We start from the raw sequence: 18,968 nt of genomic DNA, 5'->3' as shown, positions 1-18,968 counted from the left end.
TGGTGGACACACACTGCGACCTAATCCTTCACACAGCGCACGCAAACCACACACACACACACACACGCACGCACGCGCGCACGCACACACGCACACACACATACACACCGGCCAATACATTAAACAATCTTCCCACCCATTCACATGATGTAAACAGTTAAAAGCACACATACAGTCAGCAAGTAAACAAACAAATCAAATGCACAGATGAATGCAAGCATCCCACGGTTTGACCGATATGAATGAACCTACCCACAGACTCAAACAAGCACACACACACACACACACACACACACACACACACACACACACACACACACACACACACACACACACACACACACACACACACACACACACACACACACACACACACACACACACACACACACACGCACATAAACACACACACACACACACACACACACACACACACACACACACACACACACACACACACACACACACGCATACACGCTGCACACACACACACACACGCACACGCACACGCACACACACACACACACACACACACACACACACACACACACACACACACACACACACACACACACACACACACACACACACACTACATAAACAAACACATGTTTATTTGTCTGTCTCCCGCTGTAATGCTCTCTACTGCTTCCCTAGACTCTGGTATTATTGACAGAAGAGTCTGTGTTCCATCTGCCACTCAATAAAGGCTAGGCAGCAACGGAATGGTAGCTGGAATCGGAATCTGGAATTCAGGGAGAGGAGAGGAGAGGAGAGGAGAGGAGAGAGGTGAGACAGAATCACCCTGTGTACACCAAGCATTAAATATTGTCTTGCTGCAACAAGTTGACACTTACAGAGCAATACTGATATTTAAACCTCACATGGGACAGTGCAGGACAACACAATTGAAATGCCATTTTGCATGATTTAATGCAAATTCCACGAAATCTACAGAATATGCATTAACTTGCAGTTTTCCCACAACAATTTCCCACAACAATATTTTGCCATATTTTCAATAAAATGTTTGAATGACATGGACCAGTCCAGAGTCACTGATCAATGACATGGCTATCGAGACCAGTTTGTGTGTGTTAGGCAATTCACATGAACGTTATAATGTCAGCCATATATGTTTTTGCCCCTGTCCGTCCGTCTGTGTCTGTCTATCTGACCTTCTGTGAACAGCTAATCTCCAGCACCGCTGGACCGATTGCCAATGCCATCAAACTTTGCACGCACACTCCCAGTAGACCAAGAAAGAACCGCCATCCCACATTTTTCAAATCGGCCTCATCAGGCGCAGATTTAGGCACAGTAAGGCCCAAGCCTTAGCTGAGTGAAGCTGTGCCTTACTTCAGCCATGGGCAGATATTTGTGTATTTGATATAAAGGCTATCTCCCTCCACTCAAGGCCGACAGACAGCCTGGCTGCATGTTGCCTCCGATGGCTGTGGATGTCTTGAGTCTTTTGAGAGTGGCAATGTGTTTGCACAAACACAAACCCACTTTGCGATGTCATGACACATACAGTAGGCCTATAAACAGCACACAACAACAAGGTCCCTCATTCTTGATTCTTGAAACAGCAATGGCACCAGCCTGCTCATCGGGGGCAATTAGGGGTTCAGCGTCTTGCTCAAGGACTCTTTGACACTAACTGTGGGATCGAACTCCGAACCTTCCGGTTCCCAAGCTGTCACTCTAGCTCCTGAGCCACTGCCGCAAGGTAATCCTGTAATGTAACAGAATACGTATATAACAGCAGTAATGATTCCTGTAACGTAATGAGGTACTTTTAAAAGAAACGGTACCCAACACTACCCACGACCAACACAGCCCTGGGTAGGAAACCCGGCCTGCCGGTGATCTGCACTCCAAGGAGCACACTTTCTAGTTGTAGTTCTGTTTTGTGTGATTCACTTTTTTACCCCTAGAGGGTACCATAACATCAGCAAATTGAAATTGTCCAAATCACAGTCACAATAAAATCCTAATGAATGGCTTTTCCCATCAGGGATAGTATGATCTTTTAAATGGCTTTAAATGTTGTAGATCTGATCTCATGTTTGCTTTTTTATCGTCATCATTACATTGCTCTACCCCAATTTGTTATAATTATTTTCTTTATCTTGTGGTTACATGATTCAAAATCCAAGAGCTGTTATTAGTCAAATTCTCATTCAAGTACAGTATGGAGTGAAATATTGGTGTGGAATTCTTTGCCAGACTGTGCTAACAATGTCCAACATGTTAGTTAAATAAGTAAAATGCCTCTTACATGCCTTACACTTAAGTCGCTGTGGATAAAAGTGTCTGCTAACTGTAAATACCTAAATTGTATATTGCACATAATTTATCTATTTTGTAATATTGTAATCATTAGTATGCCTATGGTGTATATTTTTATTAGCTTTATGAAACACTTTGCAAGCAGGGTATAAAGAAACTAAAGTAGACTACTATTAATAATGGTGTGCTATTCTCTGTATTTTCTAGTGGCAAAAAATACAAAAAACCAGACAGAAAACCTTGCCACGATAACTAAAGAGTTAGCTAGTACTACCACATAATATTCTTGCAAAATGCAAGAAACATTTTGATTGATTGATTGATTGAATACTTTATTAACAGTTGCAAAAAAGGTACAGTGGTACAGATTTATACAAATGGTGCTAAAAGGATACCACAAAAAAAGTCCAAAGGGCTTATTTGCATTGTGGTCCTGTGTATTCAATTCATAGAGACATTTAAAGACAAACAATAATATACAATAATATAAAAAGAGAAAAATATGTACAGTAAACAGTTGGGTTTACCCTCCATAAAGACACATACACAATACCCTGACCGTTATCTGTCAATAACCCCCCCTGAGCACTTCAAATGCAGCTCTGAACTTGCCTTGACCTCTCGACCTCTTGTGTCACTCACACATCAGTGCCATGAGATGTGAACTTGTAATGACCTCTCGACCTCTTGTGTCACTCACACATCAGTGCCATGAGAGGTGCAACAGCAGGACCATCCACTTCATCCTGACACCAGCATCATCAGCAACACCCCCCCCCCCCCCCCCCCCCACACACACACACACACACACACACAACCTGCAATAACTTCCACAGCCACTGCTCACTGCTGTACCATTATACTAGATAGAGAACATAATGTCAAATCACCCAGACACACACACACCATCATCATCACGATTTCATTCTTGCAGGCAGGGGAGGGAGGGGTCCGTGTACTGCGAGCCAAAGTGTGTGTGTGTGTGTGTGTGTGTGTGTGTGTGTGGGTGGGGGGGGGGGGGGGAGACACGCACCAGTGTTGCCATGTCGGCTTATTATAAGCGACTTTGGGCTTCTTTTTCTGTGAAGTTGCTTGTGGTAGTTGCGGTTTGCGTTTTTCTGGGCTTGTTTCTAAAGTGTAGTTGCTTATTTGGCCTAGTTTCCATTTTTTTAAAAACTATTATTTAAACCAGTGGTTCTCAAATATTTTCATGTAATGGACCCCCAAATTAGTATGTGTTTGTCCCTAACCTAACCCCCATCTGAATTATTATTATATCGTTTTTGAAAATAGCATATCTGCTATTCTCAAATAGCCAATGTACAGTATATACACTGTAGGTTTAAAGTGCTCATCATGTGGCCTATACACATTATGTTGCTTCTTTTGGCCTTGTTTTCATAGACCTGGTTGCAATGCTTGTTTCTACCGCAAAACCTGGCAACATTGGCAGTCTGGCACGCACGTACACGTGCGCGCAGACCCACACAAACACAGTCAGACACACACGGGGCCTAGTCTGAGAGAGAGTCCCTCCACACATCATTTCATGCGAGGAAGCGGTGCCTTCACAAACGTCAGTAATAATCCAGACTGTCTGTCTATTTACTGCATGCGTTGTTGTTGTTTTATTCCGTTTACTTGGCTACCGATCATCTGATTAATAATGTATGACGCAGCATCAATAAAACACTTGTTCTTAGCATGCGTGTTGCTGCTGCTGCTGCGAATGCATCCATAGCTGGCTTAGCATTAGCATCTAGCTTAGCTTTAGCATCTATAGCTAGCTTAGCATTAGCTAGCTATGTTAAATGTACCTATACTGTTACATGTACTGTTTGTGTTTCACACTGGTTGTAGTTAGTTGTGTCGCTTTTACGACGAGACACTCGCGTTATTTGTGTCGCATCATGGCGGGCGGCGTGGCGACTGAATTTATTATAGCCACGAATGCAGTGAAAGTAGCCCAGTTTACGAGCAGCGTTGCCAGATTGTGTGAGAAATACGCATTAAGCAACCAGGTCTAGGTAACGAGCCCTAAAGCAGTGGTTCTCGAACATTTTCATGTCAAGGACCCCCAAATTGACACTTATTAGCCCGCGGACCCCCATTTGAAAAGATAAGTCAGGGACTCCCATAAGAGAAGATTTTTTACGGCTTTAGTAGTGATTCTCAACCACTTGAATATCAAGGACCCCCAGTTTGACATGCATTAGGGCTACGGCGGACCCACATTTAATGGCATCTCTATCTCTGGGACCCCAATTCATATTGTAATAATATCAATGTTAATTTAACTCTGAGAGTGTACAAATGAGAGAACACTGAGAGTGTTCCATTTGTACACTCAGAGTTACAGACCCAAGGGTCCATTTGGTTCCTATCCATCATTTAGCTGGGGACCCCCTGGAACCCCCAGGGGGTACCAATGCCCTAAAGAAGAGACTATTAGGCCACATGATGAGCACTTAAAACCTTTCAAATAGCATCGGCTATTTGAAAATAGCAGATGACCAAGCTCACAACGCGTCGCGATGTGAGCTTGTAGATCTGCTATTAAAAAATCTTTAAATAAATGTGGAATATTTTGAAGATAAAAAACAAACAAAAAACTAATAACACAAATGCTCCCTGGCACAAAACATGTTCATGCAAATATTTGAGAACCACTGGTTTAAATATTAAAACATTTGGAAGCAAGCCTAAATGAGCAACTACACTTTCAAGAAACAAGCCCAGAAAACCCACAACTACAAATATTTACAAGCAACATTACTGGAAAAACAAGGTCAAAGTCGCTTATTCTAATAAGCGGACATGGCAACACTGATTACGAGCTAGCCCTAATGCTAACTTATTTAGCCCTGAGCCTAGAAAGCTGGTTTGTTTGTTGCCATTCGTCGGGTCGGGGGGGGCTCCACCTATCTGCTGGAACGGGACGTTTCAGTCTGTGTGTGTGTGTGTGTGTGTGTTGAGCTGTATTATTCACACTGTCTGTCTGGGGGTCAGTAATCGATACGAAGTGGACGATCAGTTCAATAGATCACTCTCTGTAAGGTTACCGAGGCTCTGCTTGGCAGGCCTGGGATCAGCTGATCAGCTGGCTTTGCCTTGTCTTGATAGAAAAATAATATGCCTACAAATAAAATAATACTAGACACATTGACAGGCTCGGGCGTTATTATATGACAACGTTGGAGGTGAGGGGATTACAAAAAAAAATAATTGTTTTTGTTGTGCGGATATATTATTTTTTTTGACGTTATGAGCTCTATATTCTCTCTCAATCTGTGTCTCTTGTGTTGGAATTTTTCAGCTGTGTTTTTGGTCCCCAACCTCCTCGGGGCCCTGGGCCGCAGTCCGCGGTCTACAGTTTGGTAGCGGGCCGCTGACGGAGTGAAGCACGTCTGACTTGAGTCGCTACCGACCCGCCCCTCTCCAGGCTGTCTTCTTGTCCCCCAGGCAGCCAGTCTGTCTGTCAACATGGGAGACAGTAGAGGTGAGACGACATGACAACACTGGCTGCTGCGTGATATATTGGCGTTTCTTCTGTTAAATTAACTCTGAAGAGTAATGCAAACATATCTGAAATGTACCAGTAAGGGTCCATTTGGTTCCATTTGTATACTCTAAGAGTTAAAAATGGATAACTTTTATCACTGAGGGTTTTGCTGTAAATGGTGCATTTATATAGCGCTTTTATCCAAAGTGTATCAGACCAGAGATGTACCGATACCATTTCTCCTTCCCGAATCCAATAACTGTAGTTTAAAAAAGATCTAGGACAGTGGTTCTCAAAGTCGGGTCCAGGTCTGTAACTCTGAGAGTGTACAAATGGAACCAAATGGACCCGTACACTCTCAGAGTTATGGTGATCCTTGAGATTAAATAGTTTGAGAACCACTGATCTAGGAATAAATACAAATTAAAACATATATAAAACAGCAGTGCAACATGATCAACTGAAGCATTCAAAATATTATTGTAAATGACTTATGTGATGAATTATGTGGTATATGGGAATGGCATAGACTTTTCTGATACTGGTATCGGTGCCGGAACAACTAGTATCAGACCAGAGCGAACTGCATTTTAAAAATTGAGATATAATGGCATGACAGCCTTGCACATTGATGTGAGCGTGTGGAGGAATGTAATGGATACAAATTACGGTGACAGAAATAGTTCCAAGACTGCAGGGCACAACAAAGGTTTCGTCTGGGGAATCGCATTGATACTATGTCACAGCATTTGTCAGCTGCCTCAGCAAGAGTCCATACTGGTGTCACATTGTGATTTAGGCCGATGAGCTGTAATAAATCAATAGGCTGAATGTCTATATTTCCACCCCCTCTGCCAGGCAGCCACACAGTCCCATCAGCAAGTGCCAGTTCTGTTTGTAACACGATAACTTTGCACTTTACGAAATTGTGTGTGGACAAACTAGCCTGCCTCAACTATGCATCAGGCATATTTAATGCATGGGCGTACATTGAAGGACTTGCGTCTCGTTCGTGCTCATTTTTTTTTAAATGGCCGTGAGTGTGAATGCCAATCATGTGTGAATGCACAACCTCGCATGCACAACCTCGCATGTGAGGTTGTGCATTCACACACAAACACGCCGTCCCCCAAAAGGTCAGGTGTCAGGAGGAATTATCACATTCATGCACCTGGTATTGAAATGTGTCCCTGGTAATTGACTTGACAAGAAGTTGGGAAATAATATTGCACATAGAGTTTGGCTGGGCTGTATGGGCAGAATCAAATATCACTATCTTTTTACTGGATAGTAAATATTCGGACAACATCTTGTTCAAAAATGGCAAAAATAGCCCATCAAGCTCACAACGTGTTGTTTTGAGCATGTTGTGAAAGTATCAAATAAGGCTGACGGGATTAAAACAAGGAAAAGACAGACACCCAGGCGATGTCTAGTCTCATTTCACGATATCGATATAATATCGATATATTGGGCGGCACAAATTACACACTAGTACTTATCCCAGTAATAGGGCAGGAAGTTGTATTTTTTGTCCTCCAGCCACAGTGTCTGATAAATTTCAAATTTCTCGCCAAATATGATTTTTTTTAAATGACCACCAACCTCTTAATGATGTTGCTTGCCTGCCAAAGTCAAATGGTTGTGCAGATTTTGATATTGCAAAAACAATATAAATCGAATCATGATAATAACACAGAAACCTTTTTAACATGAGATAAGATACCACTTTAATGAATACCCCAGGGGGGAAATTCAGCAGAGAACGACAACAGAGTAAAAGTAAAAAAAAGTGAACAACAATAGCAAACCATAAATAAAGCAACCATAGACAATAGATACAGCATAAAGTATACTCACTCGCAAGCATACCGACACGCACCCTCACACGTGGTACAATAACATAATTACATTTCTGAAACTTGAAAAAATATAGTAAGGCGAGGCTTAGGAATGCACTGGAAAAGGGGTCTGTATTATTATGTGTGTAAAACTAATTTTCTCAATGATTTAGGAAACATAATGGCAGTCTTTTATTGCATGTCTTTGCATAGCCTTTTCTGCTAAGCTTCTGAATGGTGGAAGTGGAACTGCTGTGTTTGGCCTTGGCGCCCATCGTGAATAGTCGGGTACACTTGAGCAGGGGGTTGTTCAAAATGTATTTTAGCCTTCTGATATCGACTGGAAACTCTGGAAACTAATATTGCGATATACAATAATATACTAATATATTGTGCAGCCTTAATGCATCGTTATTAAAGTGACAAAATTACAGTACACACTACATACACATCTTTCTCGCACTACAGACAGTTTAACTGTACAGTGTTCTTGTTGTTACTGCTATAATTAGCCACTTTCAACCTCAGCTTCCTAGTTTTTGATATATATCATTATGAGCAAACATTTTCAATTAATGTTTTTGAAAAAATTCCAAAAAAATCACAAATATATCTACAAGCTCACAACGCATTTATGTGAGACATTGTGAGCTTGTTGATAGGCTATTTTCGCATGACACCATCGTATGTGGCAAAGTATAAAATAGGTCTTAAGTGGTTATAGCAAGATTTGTGACAATTACGTAACTCTCTCTCTCTCCCTCTCTCCATCCTCTCTCTCTCGCCTCTTTACATCACCCTCTCTTTGCATGTCCAAACCACCAGACTCTCGGAGCCCCGACAGCTCCTCTGTCTCCTCCCCTCCATCGGGCCAGCGCTCCCCGCCCCTGGCGCCCTCGGCGGCGGCGCTCATGACCTCCCTGCCCTCCATCACCACCGCAGGGGTCAACAGTCCCATCAGCAGCATCGGCTCGCCCTTTTCCGTCATCAGCTCCTCGCTCGGCTCGCCCTGCCTTCCCGGCACGCCCTCCGTCGGCTACGGGCCCATAAGCAGCCCACAGGTGAGGGGTCTTGAGATTAGGAAGGAGGTCAATTCGCCCTTCATCACAGTCTCATAGGGCTTTATTGGCCCACAAAGGACACAAAACGACACCCGTAGGGCCTTAACCCATTAAGACCGGGAACACATCTGTGTCATTTTAGATCTCTTTGGCTATTCAAAAATAGCAGATATGCAAGCTCATAGCACGGCACCAAGTGCCACACTACGAGCTTGTAGATCTGCTATTTTTGGAAAAAAATGTAAATTTGTGCAAATCTTTGAATATATTTTTAAAGTGAATATTTGTAACTCAAATCTTTTGCTTCTGGGGGTGTATTTTGAGATGGGGGGGGGGGGGTGGTTGTCCATGGCCAAATACATCATTTTGGGGGTCCTTGACATGGAAACGTTTGAGAACCACTACTATAGCAACATAGGTTTTTTCAAAAAACTGTTCAGATTTAGAAGACATTTTGTAGAATCGGAACCTCAAGAAAAGGAAGAAGCCTCAAGAAGGATCACAGAAGACGGGGTGCCCTCCATACATTGGAAATAAATAGCTTTATCATTCTCTCATCGGCATGGCAAAGTGCATGAAAATACAAAACAGTCATTCAACCACACATTTGGCTGAATTGCTGTTAAGACTTATACATTTTAGGCATTTCTCAAATGTGTTTTTCCCACTGACTTTATTGAGTCAGACGCTAAGGTCTCAGAGGCACTTGCCCGTAGGTCAAGTACAGGTCATGTTCTACTTGCCCAAAGGTCATGTCCAATTGCCCGAAAAGTAAATCGTAATAGGTAAAATATTAATTACCGTTCATTTGAACACTTATTCTTTTACTTTACTTGCAAATTCTGGGGCTGTGCGATATGGACATATATCAATATTTATGCCAAATATCTCAATACACAATATGACTTATTTTATATTCCACAGATGTCTTGTGTTGCGTTTATAGCGAAACTAAAGACTGTTGCTTCCCCACTCAAACACACTTGTCCAAAGGTCCAAACCTGCCCAAACCTGAAAGCAAACTCCACCTGCCTGAACGTTTTATTTACCTGCCACAGGCAGTCGGGCAACCGTTAGTGTCAACCCCTGACTACTAGTCCGCTCCTTTTTCCCCCCTCTACACCAAATCTCTTGTCGAGTTGTATCGCAACGCATTGTGAGCTGGTAGACCTTCTGTTTCTGACATACTGTATGTCCGCCCCCAAGAAAAGTGATTCCAGGGTTCATTTGGTAAAAAAAAAAGCAAAGAAGTTGTGTACGCCAGCAGGAGTCATTTGTGGTTCCATAGGTCAATGGTTCCCAAACTGGGGGTCCCCAAATGCTTTTGGGAGGGTCCCCAGATTATTAGCTTAATGTGCAACATTGTTTTCTCAGTCAACAGTAAACAATCCAACATACAGTAAAAGTGTATACAGTATATCTGCACATTTCTAAAGTGGCCATTTAAGGATTTTTAAAACCTTTTTAATACCTCTAAAATGAAGAAAATAAACTAATAATGAGACCATTACTACATCAAAAGTAACCAACAAACTACACTACAAAGAATGGTCAAACTATGGCCAAATTGTCAAATATTACCTAAGAAAGAAAAATTGTGAAAATAGCCAAGCTACAAGCATTGCGAGGCGTTGTGAATATTTATCTGTGGAACTGAGTCAAACTAAATTTAATGCCTCAACTCCTACTTGTCAGGGTGGGTGGTCCCCCATTTCAAATATGATTATTATCTCTCCCTCAGATCAACTCGACAGTGTCCATGTCGGGTCTTCACGCCGTGAGCAGCTCGGACGACGTGAAGCCCCCGTTTGGCCTGAAGCAGCTGTCGCCCCACAGCCCCGGCGGGCCCATGCTCTCCCAGAAACGCCTCTGCGCCATCTGTGGAGACAGATCCTCTGGTGAGAAGAACGCACACCACTCCACTGCACAACTCAAATAAAGCGTAAAACCTCACAGCAAACGCTATCATACTTTGAATTAGTAAAACTACACACATTACATGCATATCTCTTATAAATGGTGCATTTACAGTATATAGTGCCTTTGTCCAAAGTGCTTCTCATTAGGAGCAGTTAGGGGTTAAGGGCCTTATTTTGCCTTACCCCTTATGCCTAAACTTTCTTTGGCATTTTTTATTTCATGTTGGAAAAACATTTTAAAATGGTTCAAATAGCCGATCTACAAGCTCACAACTTGTCGATGTAGATCGGCTATTTTCACTATTTTAATTCTTTTTTTTTAATAGCCCAAAAAGTTAAGGCATAAGGCAAGGCAAGATATGGCCTTAAGGGTCTTGCTCAAGGACACTTTGACACGAAGCCAGTTGGAGCCGGATATTGAACCAGAGGCGCCTCATCATACCCCATAAGGCCTAGGATGACCTAAATTGTTATTCAGTTACATGGGAACGCATGTGTCACATTCTGTCTGTCTTCGGTCTTGGCTGGAGCATATCTTGTTGTGTACCATAAGGCCTAGGATGAGCGAATGTACAGTAGATACACGTATATGGTTACATCTAGGGAAGCCCGTGTGCTGCATACCAAAAGTAGGTCACTGTGACCCTAACAACCCAATTACAATCACTGCTTTTTCCAGTGGAGGACTAATAGATTACCCTGCAATACTTTGCCTGGTTTACCGAGCGATTCTTGGATTTAATTAACCACAACTTGAGATACGCACCTCGGATTGTCCTGTGGCGAATACTAGGCCAACACAATGAAATGTACATAACTATAATCATGTAGTTCTAATGGGAGCACATCTCAAATATGTCCCTTTATTTACTAGACTCATGGATTGATGTCGCCACAACTCATTTCAGTCATTTGGATTTCATAAAAGCCATCATGTCTTCTATGAAAGCATGTTGCGCAGCGAGGCTGATTTCGGTTAGTATTTTAAGATGTGAGCATTTGAAGTGGTCAAACTAGCAATATGTTAAAGGCTCAAGCTGTGATTTCTTTACATAGGCCTATTGTGTTAATTGTTTAGGAAACGGCACTAGTGTGGGGGGCTCCTTTTAACACTGTTTAACAAATTGCACATTAGGACTTGGCCATACAACATTTTTCAGTCATAATATTTTATTTTGCTTTAATCCATGTAGACTGTTTTATTGACTCAACAGAATGCAGTATCATGCTCCTCATTAAATGTTATAATGTAAGTCAGTCAACGAGGCTGTGATCTAGCTGAAACCCTGCCCAAATGTGGAGTTATGTCATGCTTATTTCATTCTAGACCAGTGGTTCTCAAAGGGGGGGGGGGGGGGGGGTTCCAGGGAGTCCCCAGCAAAATGAGTTGATATAGCATAACAATCATTTTAACCACTTGATCCCTTTAGTCGTTGGCTATTCAAAAATAGCATATCTACTGCTATTTAGAAAACAATTTTGCACATTTATTTTTATAATTTTGAATTTTTTAACAAATCTTTTCTTCTGGGGATCCCTGGCACAAAACATTTTCAGATGGGGGTCCGCCGACAAACATCAATTTAGGGGTCCTTGACATTAAAAGGTTTGAGAACCACTGTCATAGAAGACTGACGTCACAGGCTGTGACATGACGTCTGAGAGCACATTGGAGCCACGACGTATCTATGTGGATCCTGTGATCAACAAAATTAGATTTTTTAATTCACTCATTATGTCCTCTCCTCCCCTCCACCAGGTAAGCACTACGGCGTGTACAGCTGTGAGGGCTGCAAAGGCTTCTTCAAGCGGACGGTTCGTAAGGACCTCAGCTATACCTGCCGCGACACCAAGGACTGTCTTGTTGACAAGAGGCAAAGGAACCGCTGCCAGTACTGCCGTTATCAGAAATGCCTAGCCATGGGCATGAAGAGGGAAGGTGAGACCCCGATTCACGGAAACCGGTTACCGTACGTCACAGGTTTCAGGTGTCCAGTCATGAATCAGGCCCTGCTACACCTAGCTGATATAATTAATGCCCCCCCCCCCCTAAATCAGGCTTTAGCACGAGAGGATGAAAATGTCTCAATGAGCTGGGAGTCCAGAGTACTGCTGCATTTCTTCAGTTTGGTGCTGCAATTGAGGAAGCGACATGGGGGGGGCAGCAGGATTGTTTATTGGATCGCCCCCACAGCAACAGTTGTTGTAGCATGAGGCTGAGAAGTGGCAGAATCCTTGCATTGATCCATTTACCTGACATCAGTCAAGTTCCATTTACAGATACATTTTGAGCAGTTGCTTTGGCTTGCTTTACCACCTAGGGACAAGTGCCAGATAGATGATTTTAAAAGTGAATTTGATTGGAATTGACCTGATGCATTAAGCCATCTAATGGCCTAAGAACGAATGTGAAAGAGATTTTCTAGAATAGAAAACGTCAAAGTGCTGTTGCGGTCTTACTTTTTATTCTGCGTTTACACGGTGACGCAACAGTGATTGAAAACGCTGTAGTATGCATAACATGGAGACGGGAGGCGGAACGTTTTCAAAGATTTCCACTCTGGAAATCCGTTGTTGTCTAAACGGGGCCTTAATCTTTGTCTTAATCCTTTTTAAATCTATGAGATTGAGATTATCTTGATGCAAGATTTAGCAAAGCCCCTCCATGTTAACCTCATTGTGTTTGGTGCCCCCTCTCCATACGAGCTTAGAGCAAGGCTTTTATCAGAGCATTATTACGCAAAGTTTGTTATTGTTTCATTGTGACTCTGTGTGTGAGCTAATCAATTGAGTAACCCAGTACTTTAGGCGTTGGGTGTACAGTCACAGAGTGACTTCTCAGTGAGTGTGCATTGCAGGCCAGCAGCAATAAGGGAGACAGTACAGTGGTACAGTGTCCCACCAGGAGATGTAATAAATCTTTCATCACTCAAACTGTACTGTCTACATAACAAAATGAATAGTTTTGACAGCGAGACAAGGTAACTTGTTTGTCTTAAATTGAGATATGATGTGAAGATGGAGGGGGGCAGTAGTCTATCCATCGAGCCACAAAGGAAATGGAACACCCAACTCCTATATACCCAATTACCCATTGAGGCGGCTTCTCTCGCCCTCTCACCTGTTCTCACTCACTCAACAGTGGGGAGGCAGTTTGATCATTTTCTCCAGTGTAAGTGGACAGGACAGCTGAGAGGGAGATAGACTAGGCCGGGGAGGCGTTTGTGCATGGGGGTCACATCCTGGGACAGCGAGGGCTACGTGTCATGCATGAGCACACGCTACGTAAGTCATGCAATGCACTGTAATGCCTGACTTAAATTGGTTGCGCTAATAGCCGATCTACGAGCTCTCAACATGTCACATTGAGACGCATTACACTTGTAAATGTGATCTTGCAACTCCGTATGAATCAGGATTAACAATGCACTTTGCAAAGTATTCATATTACTCTTATAAGTTCATCGCTATCCTCCCTATTAGAAGTATAAAACTATACATTATCCGTTAATGTCTACTTAGTAATGATGATTATTATTAATGATTCTGAAAAAAGAAAATAACATGTCACCATTCATAGTGTTTTTTCTTGTTTTGCTTGGATAACAGACTGTGATTCTTGTAATGAAACTATATATTCACCAATGCATTCTATTTGTCAGTAAAGTGACCTTTTATGTTACAGATTTGATATTGTAACAATGCATACCTTCAAGGGGCAGCTAGAATGAGTAAAAATAGAAAGGCGAGAGAGAGAGCAGACGTAGAGAGTGAAACGGAGAGGAATGTTAGCCACTTAACCCTGGCGTCCCAAATATGGGCATGTCATTATAGGTAAACATTTTCAGTAGCAGCGAAACAATTATTAGCAATATCTACAAGCTGTCAACATGTTGAGCTTGTACTGTAGATCAGCTATTCTTGCCTCACGGTTCTTGAACCAATGACACTGTCATACAACAAAGTATAAAACACCAGAGAATAGGGTTACAAAAGTCAACCATGGGGCTTAACCCATTAAGACCTGGATCTGTGTCATTTTTAGATTTGAGCTAAAAAGCATTATTTTACACTTTTACGCTATTCAAAAATAGCAGATATACAAGCTCATAGCATGGCACCAAGTGCCACGCTACGAGCTTGTAGATCTGCTATTTTTGAAAAATCGTGAAAGTGTGTGCAAATCTTTGAATATATACATATTTTTAAAGTGAACATTTGTAACTCAAATCTTTGCCTCTGGGGGGTCCCTGGAACAAAATATTTTGATGGGGGTCCGCGGCCGAATACATATAATTTTGGGGGTCCTTGACATGAAAAAGATTGAGCACCACTGATATAGAAAGATACGTTTTTCAGACAACTGTTAAGATTTAGGAGACATGTAGAATCGGCTTCAGGTCTGGAGGAGGAGAGGAATGGCGCGATGAAGGAAAATGGAATAAGAGATGGGGAGTGTAGGAAAGGAGGGTTGGAGAGAGAGAAGGATGGAGCCAGGGAGAGCGAGGGGGCAGGCCAGCGATGGGAGAAGAGCGGGGAGGGGTGGGGTAAGCCTTGTAAACACTAATCCCCCTCTCCCCTTCTCTCCCTCTTTTGTTTTTTGTTTCCTCTCGTTCTCCCTCTCGCCCTCTCTCTACCTCCTTCTGCAGTGGTCCAGGATGAGCGGCAGAGATGTAAGGAGGAGGGAGACGAGGGTGGGCAGAGGAGTGTGTGTGTGTGTGTATGTATGTATGCATGCATGTATGTATGTTAGTGTAAGACCTCATTTATACTTAAGTGCCGGTGTTGTGCGTTGAATATGGCTGATCTACAAGCTCGACACATTGCAACATAATGCGATGTACGCTTGGAGCTCGGCTATTTCCAACGAGCAACACAATGCGCTACAAAATATAACTTGCTTAACTAATTGAGTGCCCGAATTATTTCTGGCTATTTCTGGCCAGTGTGATTAAGTAAAGTAAAAAAAAAGTGCTTTGGAAGCGAGATAGAGCCTTTTTCAGTTGTTATAAGTTAAACAAGGAGTGGATGGAGCTGCAAATCTTCAGATAATGATATCTTGGGTTCTGAACCCAATATTTTTTGCTAAAAACACGTGAAACACGTGATTGTCACGTTGCACCATAGCGGTAAAACACGTGAATGGCACTCAATGAATTAACAGAGGGATAACAGAGGGCTGAGTGCACCTTTTTTTAAAACAATTGAATGAGCAGGAACTAGTTTTCAAATGTCGTCTCATCGTTTCCAAGCCAAACCCTGCTTAACGGACCCACACCCGAAGTTTTGCCCCAAAAAGTATCCACATGTGTGGACATTTCATAGCGCTACCGTAATATGATGGACGACAATATGCAGTATAACTCCTGGCATGTTTGTCTTGGTCCACTGGGTGCTGAATGAATGAATGAATGAATGAAAGTAAGTAAGTCCAAGGTGGTGTGAGGTGTGTGAACTAACCAGGAAATGTACATATTTGTGTGTATCTCGCTTGTTCTCTTCTTTCTTCCCGTCCCTTTGTTCTGCTCCTTATCCTTCTGTCTTCTCTCTCTCTGTCCGCTGTGCATCCTTTTCTCCCCGTTTCCTCCATCGTATTTTCTGCCCGCTTCATACTTTTCCCCATCCCTGCAATTTTCCTTCTCATCCCTTCATTCATTGTTTCTCGTGCTTCTTATTTATCCATCTTTCACTCAATCGCAACTTTCTCTCCTTCCGCGCCCCGCCACCTCCTCTGTGTATACCTTCTTCACACCATTTCCAATCCTCCCTACTTCCGGGGGGGGGGGTCCAACCTCCTTTTTTTCTACTCCTATCTCTCCTCCCTGTTCCTCCATCTCGTCCTTGTCCTCCTGTCCGCCATCCCTCTGCAGCAGTGCAGGAGGAGCGCCAGAGGAACAAGGAGCGGGAGGCGGAGGTGGAGTCGACCAGCGCGGTGAACGAGGAGATGCCGGTAGAGAAGATCCTGGAGGCGGAGATGGCGGTGGAGCAGAAGACTGAGCTGCATGCCGATGGCACGTCCGGAGGCAACTCTGTGAGTAGCAGGAGTCTCGTCTCCAGAGAGGTCCATCCGTGGACTTAAAGGACGACTTCACCGATTTTCAACCTATCTTCATATAATTGGTCCTCACTAATACTCATGATAAAATGGTACAATTTTTTTCTACTTGGTCTGTGTCTCATAGGAGGGCTGTGGACAGTCCAGAAACCCGTCTACCAGTGACATCATCGTTAGGCATGATTTTTTTCCCAACATTTCCACATTTTTTATTTAGATTTTTATTAACACGAGAACAATGGCTTCTTTTATTGCATTGCAACTTTCCAGGAATAGAAAGCCTGCAGTTTCTATTAGCTTGGATTCCCCATTGATGATGTCACTGGTAGACAGGTTTCTTAACTGTCCACAGCCGTCCTCTGAGACACAGACCGAGTAGAAAAAAATTGTACCATTTTATCATGAGTATTAGTGAGGACCTATTATATGAAGATAGGTTGAAAATCGGTGAAGTCGTCCTTTAAAGCCTAATTGAAGGTGCATGAACTCCTAGGCCAGTGGTTCTCAGACCTTTTTAATTTCTAGGACCCCCATAACTATGGAGTTAAAAACCCATATGGGTCGTTTTGGAAACGCCGCCAAGGAACCCTGAGGGTCCTAGGACCCCATTGTGAGAACCACTGCCCTAGGCTGTTTTTGTAGTTTTTGTTTGGTGAGGGGGTTCCATTTGTACACAAATGTAAGGGTCCATTTGGAACCCCCTAAAGGGAACCCTGAGAGTCCCTGGACCGCACTTTGAGAACCTAAGACTGATTTTCACGTTGGCATCTTAACACGCACAAGCACTCGCCGCTAGCGTTTTTTCTTTTTCTCCTGAATTGGACACTACGTGAAAGCGAAGACTTTTTTGAATTCTTTTTTTTTCTCCAAGTAATCTATCCAGATGTTGTCTTGCTGATATTGGAAAATGAGTGTGGAGTTGAGCCTCTCTGCCTTGTGTTCCTTGTGTAGCCCAGCCCCAACGACCCCGTCACCAACATCTGCCAGGCAGCGGACAAACAGCTGTTCACCCTGGTGGAATGGGCCAAGAGGATCCCCCACTTCTCTGAATTGGCCCTCGACGACCAGGTCATCCTGCTACGTGCTGGTACGATTCCTAGTCTCACCAGTCTAGTCTCCACGTCAAATTATTTTTGCCAGCCAATCAAACGCTCAGTCACCAAGAGCGACGTCAGGTATTTTCGCCGCGTCTCGGGATTAGGCCTGTCATAATTATTGCATAATCGCCTAATCGCAAGTATTTGAGAGGATCGCAATTATTTTGTCATAATTGTTTCCATGCTTTTTCCAAAAACAGTGGAAATAGCCGATCTACAAGCTGACAGCGACTCGTGATGCGACGTGTTGAGCTTGTAGATCAGCTATTTTCAAAAACAGTGGAAATAGCCGATCTACAAGCTGACAGAGATACGCGATGCGACGCGCTGAGCTTGTAGATCAGCTATTTTCAAAAACAGTGGAAATAGCCAATCTACAAGCTCACAGCGCTTCGCGATACGACGCGTTGTAAGCTTGTAGATCAGCTATGTCCACTACTTATGTTTTTATTTAAGTAAAAATGTATTAAATATGTCAGTCATTTCTTTGTATATTTAGGTTATTTGTCACAGCAACTTCAAAGCCTAAAAAGCCAAACAGAAGTGTCATTTTTATTCATAATGTTCCAGTGTTCAACGACAAACACAATTAATTTGTGTGACAATTAATCGACATGTAAGATTTCATAATTGTGACAGCCCTAGTCTCGGGATTGAATATGTGTGGGATTAAAGGAGTTGTTCACCCCAAAAATTACTAATTTTCTATCAATTACACACCATATGAAGCTTTGAATTCATGGGGATTTTTTTGTTTTTGTCGCGTTCCTAAGCCAATCATTTGATGCTCCGGTAAGAGTCCTAATGCGTCTCCTATTGACCGATGACCCGGCCATCAAATTATTGGCCTAGGAATGCGACAAAAATTAAAACATCTCCATGAATTCAAGGCTTCATGGGGTGTGTAATTGACTGAACTGGTGTGACTTGACTGGTGAACTACTCCTTTTTCAATTGATTTGTGTGTGCCACCAGGCTGGAATGAGCTCCTGATCGCGTCGTTCTCGCATCGCTCTATCTCGGTCAAAGATGGCATCCTGTTGGCCACGGGTCTCCATGTCCACAGGAACAGTGCCCACAGCGCAGGGGTTGGCGCCATTTTCGACAGGTAACACACACGCACACATACAACGCGCACAAGTACTTTACACACACACATACAGTATACATGCAGTCAGATACATACATACATGGATAC

The 18,968-nt window shown here is 42.9% G+C and overlaps 2 protein-coding genes across 5 annotated transcripts in view; one reads left to right on the top strand and one right to left on the bottom strand.

Moving 5' to 3' along the window:
* Window positions 1-18,968, bottom strand: part of LOC311062080 (zinc fingers and homeoboxes protein 2-like) — a 518,056-nt gene that overhangs the window by 10,153 nt on the left and 488,935 nt on the right. The gene's annotated exons all lie outside the window — the stretch shown is intronic.
* rxrba (retinoid x receptor, beta a) overlaps window positions 3,754-18,968 on the top strand; it is a gene marked incomplete at its 3' end in the record, with an annotated part of 36,894 nt that continues 21,679 nt past the window's right edge. For 3 of the 4 annotated variants that reach the window (XM_084080040.1, XM_084080038.1, XM_084080041.1), the window contains exons 1-9: window positions 3,754-3,871; window positions 5,612-5,794; window positions 8,464-8,699; window positions 10,441-10,597; window positions 12,378-12,557; window positions 15,268-15,291; window positions 16,489-16,649; window positions 17,625-17,760; window positions 18,746-18,878. In XM_084080040.1, the coding sequence (XP_083936166.1) occupies window positions 5,779-5,794; window positions 8,464-8,699; window positions 10,441-10,597; window positions 12,378-12,557; window positions 15,268-15,291; window positions 16,489-16,649; window positions 17,625-17,760; window positions 18,746-18,878 (1,043 nt within the window). In that variant the 5' untranslated portion in view covers window positions 3,754-3,871; window positions 5,612-5,778. Of the gene's footprint in view, window positions 3,872-5,322; window positions 5,496-5,611; window positions 5,795-8,463; window positions 8,700-10,440; window positions 10,598-12,377; window positions 12,558-15,267; window positions 15,292-16,488; window positions 16,650-17,624; window positions 17,761-18,745; window positions 18,879-18,968 lie in introns of those variants that run through there. The other variant, XM_084080039.1, reaches the window with a different exon arrangement.

This window comes from Gymnoscopelus microlampas (assembly GCF_963454915.1).
Source record: "Gymnoscopelus microlampas genome assembly, chromosome: 15".
Lineage (NCBI taxonomy): Eukaryota > Metazoa > Chordata > Actinopteri > Myctophiformes > Myctophidae > Gymnoscopelus > Gymnoscopelus microlampas.
Note: the sequence above shows the minus strand (reverse complement) of the source record. Positions and strands in the feature narration are given on the sequence as shown.